General features: G+C 33.0%; 1 protein-coding gene across 1 annotated transcript; it reads left to right on the forward strand.

Moving 5' to 3' along the window:
* The first annotated feature begins 7,755 nt into the window (after nt 1-7,755).
* LOC121259314 (nuclear transcription factor Y subunit B-1-like) lies at nt 7,756-8,463 on the forward strand. Its single transcript, XM_041160860.1, has one exon. The coding sequence runs from the start codon at nt 7,787-7,789 to the stop codon at nt 8,339-8,341; it is 555 nt and encodes a 184-aa protein (XP_041016794.1). The 5' UTR covers nt 7,756-7,786; the 3' UTR covers nt 8,342-8,463.
* Nucleotides 8,464-10,305: the final 1,842 nt, after the last annotated feature.

Genomic DNA, 10,305 nt, shown 5'->3' on the forward strand with positions numbered 1-10,305 from the left:
TTATGCGCATCTCCATGTCTACTTGTTTTATCAATTGAGCCTCTAACTCATACTGTTTTGCAATCAATTTTTCGATCCTAGAATTTGCATTCTCTAACGCAATGGCAATAGTGCTTGACGTTGATGAAGAACCTGAAAGTTTTACACAACGACTCAAACCCCTCAAATATCCTGAACGTTGACCCAGAACTTGTGTGAAAATTTCAACATCACTTGTTGATGAATTATGATCTAATGTAGTTTCAGTACGGAGGACAACCATTTTATCCTACACACAACATATAAAATTAATATTGACACAATAATTTAAATATGTTTAATTAAAAGAAATTATAATACTTACATAATTCTCAAGAGTATCGGGATGAGTCCACTCTCCATTATTATTAATATATGATGCAGCATATAATTTTATCATATCATAATTGGTGTCTGACTCTTTCTACAATAGATATTGTTAAGATATAAATTCAATATTAAAAACAAACTATATAGAATAAAAAAAAAAAAAGAGTACATTACCAATTTCTGAGAGAGACGATGGAAAGACTTTGAGCCTGTATGATGAAGAATCTTCAACTTCGATCTATTCGTTTTGTTTATAGAACTTCGCGCCTGCATAGAAGTTGTAAAAGTTACTAAGTGAAAATTACAAATATGACACATAAATAATTCATTGAATTTACCTTATATAATGGATTCTCAAACATGTCGTAAAGTTTTTCTCATTCTTCAGATCGGACATCTTGAAAAGGATGCTGGCATGCATCTTCCTTTTTCTCGTATTTCTTGTAATGCTCGTGACACATCGTCTTATACTTGCAGAATACATTACACATTAGCCCTTTGACAGTCCTACATTCTTCTGTCCGACCAAAATTTAGTTTGAAGTTATCATTGAAAAAGTATATACACAAAGATATTATTATTTAGAATATTAAATAATATCAATATAAATTTATTATTTAAATATTACGTACCAAACAACCCTTCTTTATAAGCTCTTTCACATATTATGAGACTTTATGCCATGAACTTGTAGCGAAAGGTGCATAAGTCTGTGTAAAAGCACTCATATGCAATACAAGCCAAGCTACTTGTTGTCTCTCGCCTCCAGTATGTTCGTCAGGAATGTTAAACTTAATCTTACCTACTTTACGATATTTCTCCAACGTCATGCCTCTAGTAGTGTCTCGTCCGTGACGAGATTGTACTGTTATCACTATAAAATAATATTAGTTATTTATTTCGTATCAATTATTATATATCTTAATTGAAAAAATGAGTATTCGCTATTTACCTTATTCCATAGAGTCAGGAACATGTGGAGATGGGATGCGAACTTCCTTCCTTTTTGGTGGCATAATTGCGAGATACTGTATAATGTGAATACAAAACTGGTCAATCATTTGTATCAGTTTCATCTATAGATTCGCTCTCATCATTTGTAGATATTTCAGATGACTCAACACTTTGATCAACTGTTGCCTCAACTATTTCAGCCTCAATATCTTCCCTATATAATGGAATCATCTCATACTAGCTCAAATCTACAAATAAGTTAAAGGCAAGTTGACTCTCTTGGTATACTTCTCGAGTAAAGGGATCATCTTCTTCTTCATCTTGTCCTTCTGCCTCAGAGATAACGTCATAAATATTTCTAGGAGAAAATTTTTGTACTACTTGCCATTGATTTCCGAACTGAAGATCGTCTAAATAGAATACTTAATATGCTTGGGAAGTCAAAATAAAAGGATCATGTTCATATCATTTTTTTATGTATTAATACTCAGAAAATATTCATCCTGGATTTTCCCTTTCGAGGATTGCTTAAATCCTACCAATCACATTTAATATATAAACCACAAGCTCCCCCACATATCTCATTCTAATTATATCTACGATAACTTTACAGAAATCAACATTGTCTCCATCATGACTCCATTTGACAAGGATACCACTATTTTGTGTTTTTCTATAAAGTTCTCGATCAATTGAGTGATACTTACTTCCTCGAGAAATACATGCAGAATATTGAGTGGCGCGTCTCGAGAGGCGACACGCCAGTGGATATAGTTCATCTTATATATCATTCAGATTACTCGCATGCATTTGTACAACCTACATATTAAATAAAGTATAAACATTCAACCGTTAACAATCATCTCTATTTTAAATATATTAGTGCAAAATTGCATCTGTATTAATGTCATTACCTGTTGTTTGAACCATTTCGGGAACTCCTATTCATGTCTCTAGTCTATATCATTTACTCTCAGTTCTTTCAGCACGTTAATATGATCACTGAAATTAAAAATTTTAAACAATAAGTATATTTGTATAATTGTTTAATAAGTAAATTCAATGATTAATTAACAATTAATTTGAACTTACTTCAAGTGGCTCTCTATCTCTAGGCAATTATTTAGCATGTACCACTGAACTTTCTCGAACTCATTTTCACACAAATCATAACTATATTGAGCACCAAGTGGACGTATTTGTTGGGAAAATACAGAAAATCCGTTCCGTTGTCTTGCATGGTCAACATCAAAAATTCTTTCCGATCGATCAAACCTTGTGTTAGCGCAGTGGAAGTATTTGGAACAGAATGTATGCCACTCATCATCAATATATATTTCTGCAATTGATCATTATGGGCGGACCTTATTACCCACTGTGCATTTCAACTTTCCAAGAAACCGTTCAATGGGATACATCCCATCTATATTAGTCTGATCCTACAAGTTGAGCCTCACGTGGCAAATAAACGGCTAAGTGAACCATGATGTCGAAGAATGATGGTGGACAAATACTCTTCAACTTACACAATATTAGTGCAATTTCTCTTTCCATACGTTCCAAAACTTCTACATTCAACGTTCTAGCACATAAATTTTTTAAACAATGCACCCAACTTAACTAATGCAACCCACACAACGGGTAAACCCGTTATGACCCATTATAACCCCTTATGATCCGTTAAAAAATTTGAATTTACATTTATATCATATTTGGGATTGTAACATTAATATTTTACAATGTGTGTTTATTATATTCGGGATTGTAACTGTAATATTATTACAACGTATATTTATCATATTTGTGTAATTGTGTGTTTATCATATTTGATACTGTTGAGATTTTAATGTCAGTATTTTTATTATTTGGATTGTAATTTTGTACTTATAGTTAGTTTTTTTATTTTTTATAGATATTGTTTATATTTTAATATTTATATAAAATCAATCAAGTCAAACAGATTGAAACGGGTTTGTTCAATCCATTAATGTAAACGGGTTGAAACGAGTTGGGTCGTGTCGTATCGTGTTAATCTATTTCGTATTCAGTAACGAGTGGTGTTCGAATTGACCCATTAAATATAATGTATATATCTTGACACGACATGATACGAACACGATCCGTTAATACGATTTAACACCCCTCTAGTCAATACTGGGCATTAAGCAATAACAAAAAGGGTTTACTTCAAAAATTAGCATGCAAATTTACTTATCAGGGTTGAAGAAACACTGATCGATCGAACAGAGTGAAACATGACGCATATTAAAGCTAGATTTTCAGTTCCTTATAATGATTAAGTACCCTTTTAGAACGGGACCAAAGCCCACTCTTCCAAAGCCGGCTAGATTCAAAAATCTAGAATAGACCGGCTAAGATGCCCACTAGAGCAAGAAAGAGGATGGAGAGGAATCCTAGTAAAAGTAGATAGCTAGGAGGAGCAGTTTCTTTCAGGGACTTATATTTAAGTGCCCAGACCCATTGGTTAATTGAAAATTCTTTATTACGTACCCTACTTGTGTTAATAGAGAATCCAAAATTGAAGTCAACCCACCATGCAGATCATGGTAAGTTTGGTAGTGTATGACTTATTAATCACCATTTATAACAGCTCGCAACCGATATCTCTTTTGAAAGGGTTGAACTGCATGCCGCCCTATGATGATGATAGTACGTACCCCTGCCCCAGGTGGAACTTCGATCGATCATAGCTAGCTAGCTGATGGATGCATCATTGGAATTTGTAGTACCCAAGGACGAGGAAAGAAATTAATGTTTTGAGTATGGAAGAATCAATTAATTAAGGAGCTAGCCCCAGTACACACATGAAACAAATCTATAGATATATGGCTGAGATAGACATATATATTTCTCGATCGTCTATCTCAGCCATATATTTATAGATTTGTTTCATATGTACTGGGGCTAGCTCCTTAATATATATATATATATATAAGAGGCAAAATAACTCTAAAATTTTATTTTCAGATGAACGGTTTTGTTTGCATTCAAAATTTACCTCAACTCATCTCATCTCTTTATTACAACTTTTTCAAATTTTCACATAAAATATAATACATAATTTAACTTTTATTTTACTATTCACAAACCATATCAACCCATCTCAATTCATCTCTGAATCCAAACCACTCTATAAACCAGCTAGCTACGTACTACTTTTAAGTCATAGAGATCGAAAAGCTTTAAAAGCGAGGTTATGATCAGATCCATGGGTCTGTACGTGTTTATAATTGTTTTTCGGCCTGCTGACCTACTTTTCTTCATCCAGCTGCCTGAGGAACGAACCCCTCTACTTGTTTACTGAACATGCAGGACCACATATCATGTTCTCTAAACAGTGGTTTTCAGGCCAACAAGTACGGTAAGATGCAGAAGATTGGCTAATGCAACTTTCGGTGGCAAGCAATAATCTTGGAACATATATCAAGATGTGGTTTAATATATTACAATTGGAAATGGGATATATTCCATAATCATGTGATATATATATTTATATCTTTTTGAGGGAAGTTGGGAATAATATATATAAAGGTGTCGATATAATTTGGAATTTCCTGGAATATTTTTAGTCACTATCTTTTCTGATTTTTTCTCACCGTTCAAAATTCAGTATTAATGCTTCTTATTTATTACCTATATATAATTGTTGGATAGCTAGTTTGTTCTCTTATATATAGATATGTTTTGTTCTAATATATGAGCTGGATCGAATTAATTAGAAGCAAGCTGGAGTTAATTTGGAGTAGATATATTCTATCTTTTATTTTATATATATATATATATATATATATATATATAATATGCTAGCTAGCAATTGGGATTAGGGTTTGCAGATCATGGCTGGGGTGAGGCAATATATATGATCTTCCGATCGATCATGTGATCAATTCTTTTTATAATTAATTTATTATTACCATTTTATTTTTAAATATTCCAGTACTTGCTGATCTTGATCGATCTCTACATGCACGTGGTAATTAATTACATAAATTGCCCAATTTAGCATCTTAATTGTCAGTTTTATGTTCACCTCATCAAATTATTTTCCTTTTCAGGCATTTGATACTATTTAATTTGGAGAGTGCGTACTGTTTGTCTGCGGCTATTTAATTGTTAATTATAAGCTAATGAGCTATATATATGCTAGCTAGCTCCTACATGATATGCTTTGGAGCGAGTTCACATATATAGAGAGGGATAAACTGGGGTTTCAAATTTAAACCATGACAAATGACTTTTGTAATATTCAACAAGTACTATATATAGTACGTAGTTTCAGTTACTGAGCAAGTGATGCCTCATATATATGGGACACTATCAAACCATATAAGCATAGGCATGATGTATATATGTTTATAGTCATAACATACATGATCATGATGTACTAAATTACTAATCTAGTTCATGTTTCTTGCTTTGATCGAGTGATAAAAGATCAAAACATATATAGCATTAGTAAAATAAACCAAAAATTAACGTTTATAATCATTCTGAAAATACTCTAAGATATTCTAATTAAGTATCGAATCGAATTTCTCTACTATTATGGAAGTGAATTATTCCTTACCCTCTCTTTTTATTCTCGTCCTTTCGCCTCGAATCTTCGATTTCTGAGGTCATGATATTAGGTAGTGAAAAAATGAGCATCCAATAATTACAGTCCAGAGGGTACATTATAATTAGGAAAATGATTTAAATAAGGAAAGTTAATTAAAGTATCAATCCTTTGAGCCGGCACTTGATAACCAGACCAAGTAAGATGAGATCACAAAGTAGTCATATTCATAGTATATAGATCAAAGTGGGGATGATTCAATTATCAAGCAAATCGTCATGATTAAGACCCATAAACAATTTTAAACCAGATAACAAAGTTTATCCCAAGTCACAATAGAACATTAATCTAGCTAACTGCTGATTGCCACTTGTCCCGGCCTTGCGACCTCTTTGTAATGCTCGAAATCACTCATGCTTGATCTAGTCTGATTGGTCATGTGGCATTTTATATACAAGTCCAGATTTCTATGTCCCGACCATGACATTACAAAGATTAACAAGTTAGGATGATTTGCTGTTGTATGGAGTGAGTACATGATCTATCAAGTTAGCCTGTAATAGAAATCTAAAACACTAGCTAGGGTTTTTAATTTATAATTAATCAGTTCTTTTTAGGTCTTACTTTGGTTGTATCTAGACTGTAACCCTAACACGTGCATATATGTCATCCACAAATTCAAATTAAGGGAATTGTTTAAGCAAACTTATTTCAAACTTATTGGGAACATTGAGGAGATTAAGGGCCAACATGGAGGAGGGTGGGGGGGACCAGTAGTACTTGGTCTCTAGTAATCGATAAGCTTGAGTCTTTTTTCTTAATTAATGATCCAACTTTGGAAGTAGATCTATTACTCCCACAAACCCCATAGCCGGCATACCTAACTTTAAAAAAAGAGGTACTGAAATTATATGAACTAGATTCCTCAATCGATCCTTTCTAGTTATTTTAATTTCGAACAAAACCAATCGAATTTCCCCTTTTTAAAATAGCGATAAACATTGATTTACAGTCATTCGTGATCGTATATAATACATTTTCGAAGGGTTTTAAGTACTTGGTATTATAATTAAGGATATAATTTACTCATTTTCTTGCTACCTTTTGATCATATCCAAATTAGTCTAAGTCTAATTAATGAATGCGTATACCTATATATATATATATATATATATATGTATGTATATGTAAGTAAGTAACCAATATATATTAGTTATTCTCCATAATTTGATCATGATATTATATGTTTTTCACTTTTATTTTGGCGAATGCATGTATCGTACGAAATTGTATGGCTCTGTTTTGTTGGGGTTTTTGAAAAGTACTGCTTTAATTAATCAATTGTAATATGATCAGAAACTAGAGTAGTACTTAATATAAATCATCTTCTGTAGTTTTTAAGCAGATTAATTTTGAGAATCACAGCAAATAATAATTAATATCGTTAATTATCTAACCAAATTATGAGCTCCGTCATGTTAATTAATTAAGATGCTGCAGTCCTAAAGCACTAGCCCTTCATAAATTAATAAACTTCATTGTGGATTTGGAACAAGTAGGTAAGGTTTGAAAAAAGATCAGACAGTAAAGGATATTGCGGGTAAGCCCAAATTAATATTTAATAGGGTACTAATTGGAGCTCTCATAATAAGAAGAAAAACATTTACTAATTAGTTTATGAAAAAAAACCTAAACTGCAATGTTATTGTTATATGGAGAAAGTGCCTTTTTATCATGTGGCGGAACCTTTACCATCTAGATGATGATGATGATGATGATGCTGCACATACAGATAGACATGATGCACATATATGCTTCTATTGTTCTATATAGCAGCCAGAATTGAGGAAATTAATTAGCAACGTGTCTGTGTTTGAGAGGATCAAGGTGGTCTCTTCTTTTATAGAGATGGTTGATAGCACGGGCGGCAATAATTCAGACAGGGAAGGGTTTAAGTACCATTTTTCTGGTACTGCTAGTGTTGCCTTGGGTACTGATGATCAAGATGCGGCCATGAAACAGCAAGATCGGTTGCTTCCCATAGCTAATGTTGGGCGGATCATGAAGAAGATTCTTCCTCCTAACGCTAAAATCTCCAAAGAAGCCAAAGAAACCATGCAAGAGTGTGTTTCCGAGTTCATAAGCTTTGTTACTGGAGAAGCTTCGGACAAGTGTCACAAGGAGAAACGCAAGACTGTGAATGGGGACGATATTTGTTGGGCTATGACAACTCTAGGATTTGATGACTATGCCGAGCCTTTGAAAAGGTATTTGCAAAGGTATAGGGAGTTGGAAGGGGAGAGATCAGCTCAACAAAGTAAGCCAAGCAGCAATGAAGATCAAAAGAACAAAACAACAAACTATGGAGCAGCCGAAACAACAAGGAAAACTACTGTTCCGACCACTCCCTTGAAGTTCAATGTGATTGATAGAAATAATAGCCCTCTGCCCAGGCGATTTTGAAAAATTCTGAAGCACGGTAATGATATCTAGTCTTATATTTATTAACATTTTGAAGCGCTTGATGATGTTCATGTGCAGACAGACTGATGATCCTATAGTACTAGGTGGGTTGAAAGTGGGGGTTGGGAGATGGTTGGTTTTGCTACCTTGTTTGGGCACTAAATCATGAATTATTTCGTGTTTGATCATCGTTTTAGCTAAAGGATATTGTAAAATAAAGCTAATCTTTGTATCTTTTTCTTGAATTATATATGAGGTTTATTGCCGGAAATTACAACAAAATATTATCAAAATTAGTACTAATTTTACTTGGTAATATTATTGTTAGTACTGGTAATATATGGTCAATATATAGTTTAGGGTTTTAATTCTTATAGAGTAGTAGGTAGCTAGCTAGCTAGAATTTGTGAGAATTTCCCAATATATATGAATTTTCCCCTGGCCAGTCTAACTTCAATTAGAAGCTTTCCCATGAATGGATTATTAAAAACGCGCTATGAACTTAATTTGTTCATGATCACGTACCTCATGGGCATTTAATTTGCTGCAGTTTAGATCGATCAATCAGATTAATATAAGTAGACAAATTTGATGAATTTGATTAATTAAGATACTTTGGAATATGTGATTGGTGAAGGCAAGATTATAGTATTGGCCTTTTTGTTTGTGATATATATCGTCATCAGTGACGCTCGTTAATTTCAAATTTGAGGTTTATATATGTATGCGCGCCATGTTCTTTGTTGCATCCTTCCGAAATATATATATATATATATATATATATATATATATATAGATCTAAACATGCATGATTTCGATATTATATATGAGCCATACTGATTCGTTTTTTTCTTTTTTTTTTTTCCTCCTATTTTTTGGGTGATGATCATCATTCATCATGTGGCCGTATATATATTTACGATACTGTTTAATATATATAAATATATATATATATATATATATATATGAATGGCCTAAGCTAGTATAGTACTACTGCTTGGTCTGATTCAGTACTAAACCTGTTGATCAATGAATTAATGAGCTGCAAGTTCTCAGATTTAAACTAGAATTACTAAGGAAGTGCCCTAATATATATAAATACTTCTCTGTCATTACTTCAACCAAGATCATATATATACTACGTACTGTGTAGTCATCATGTAAACCTAATTCGAGGTTTAGCCCGTCCGAAGGATATACTTGCCCAAATCTAGGGTTTAATTCTTCGAACAACGCAAATCCAAGGGACCACAGTCCACAGTTTTAGTCGCTTTACCACCTTCTATATATATATATGGTTTGTCGTTAATAAAAACCCCATCCTGTCTCGGCCGTGCATGCTGACATTTGTGTATAGCCAAATGTGTTTGGATGATATTCCCAAAAGTTAGGATGATGTCGAAAATATGCAAGGTCATAATTTCGAAGTTTTGTGCAGAGATTCTTGCTATATATGTGAGGGCTAAAATTAGCTAGAGAGAGAGAAGAAGCTTAATTGGGAAAAAACAAATGAGGATTGATCTAGGGTTTCTGACATATTAGCCTCTACATTATATATACAACACTCATGATCATGTCTTGTTGTTTGCTTCAAAATCATAAAATAGGCAGAATCATAGGAAGTTTTATACAGGAAATTATAGTGGGTTAAAACCCAGAACATGAGGAAACTGAACGAATTGATCAACTTTATTTCCGTAGATAGTACATATACACGATGACTGGGGTTGAACTTTATAGATGAGGATTTTGCTATGCATCAGCTACTATTCACCCTCACATCTAACAACCTTTTCTTTTTTTTTTATAAGATGTGGGGTACTGTATACAACGAATAATAACTGATCAGAAGAATTATTCTACAATATATAATATTTGAATTCCTCATATGATCTGTTACATTAATAGCACTAGGCTACATATATTGTTCATGCTTAATTAAATTGCTGAGTAATAGACATATA

This window comes from Juglans microcarpa x Juglans regia, chromosome 4D (assembly GCF_004785595.1).
Source record: "Juglans microcarpa x Juglans regia isolate MS1-56 chromosome 4D, Jm3101_v1.0, whole genome shotgun sequence".
Classification (NCBI taxonomy): domain Eukaryota; kingdom Viridiplantae; phylum Streptophyta; class Magnoliopsida; order Fagales; family Juglandaceae; genus Juglans; species Juglans microcarpa x Juglans regia.

What these genes read in the sequence shown, in the direction of transcription:
- LOC121259314 (XM_041160860.1), top strand. Translation starts at nt 7,787, where the DNA reads ATGGTTGATAGCACGGGCGGCAATAATTCAGACAGGGAAGGGTTTAAG.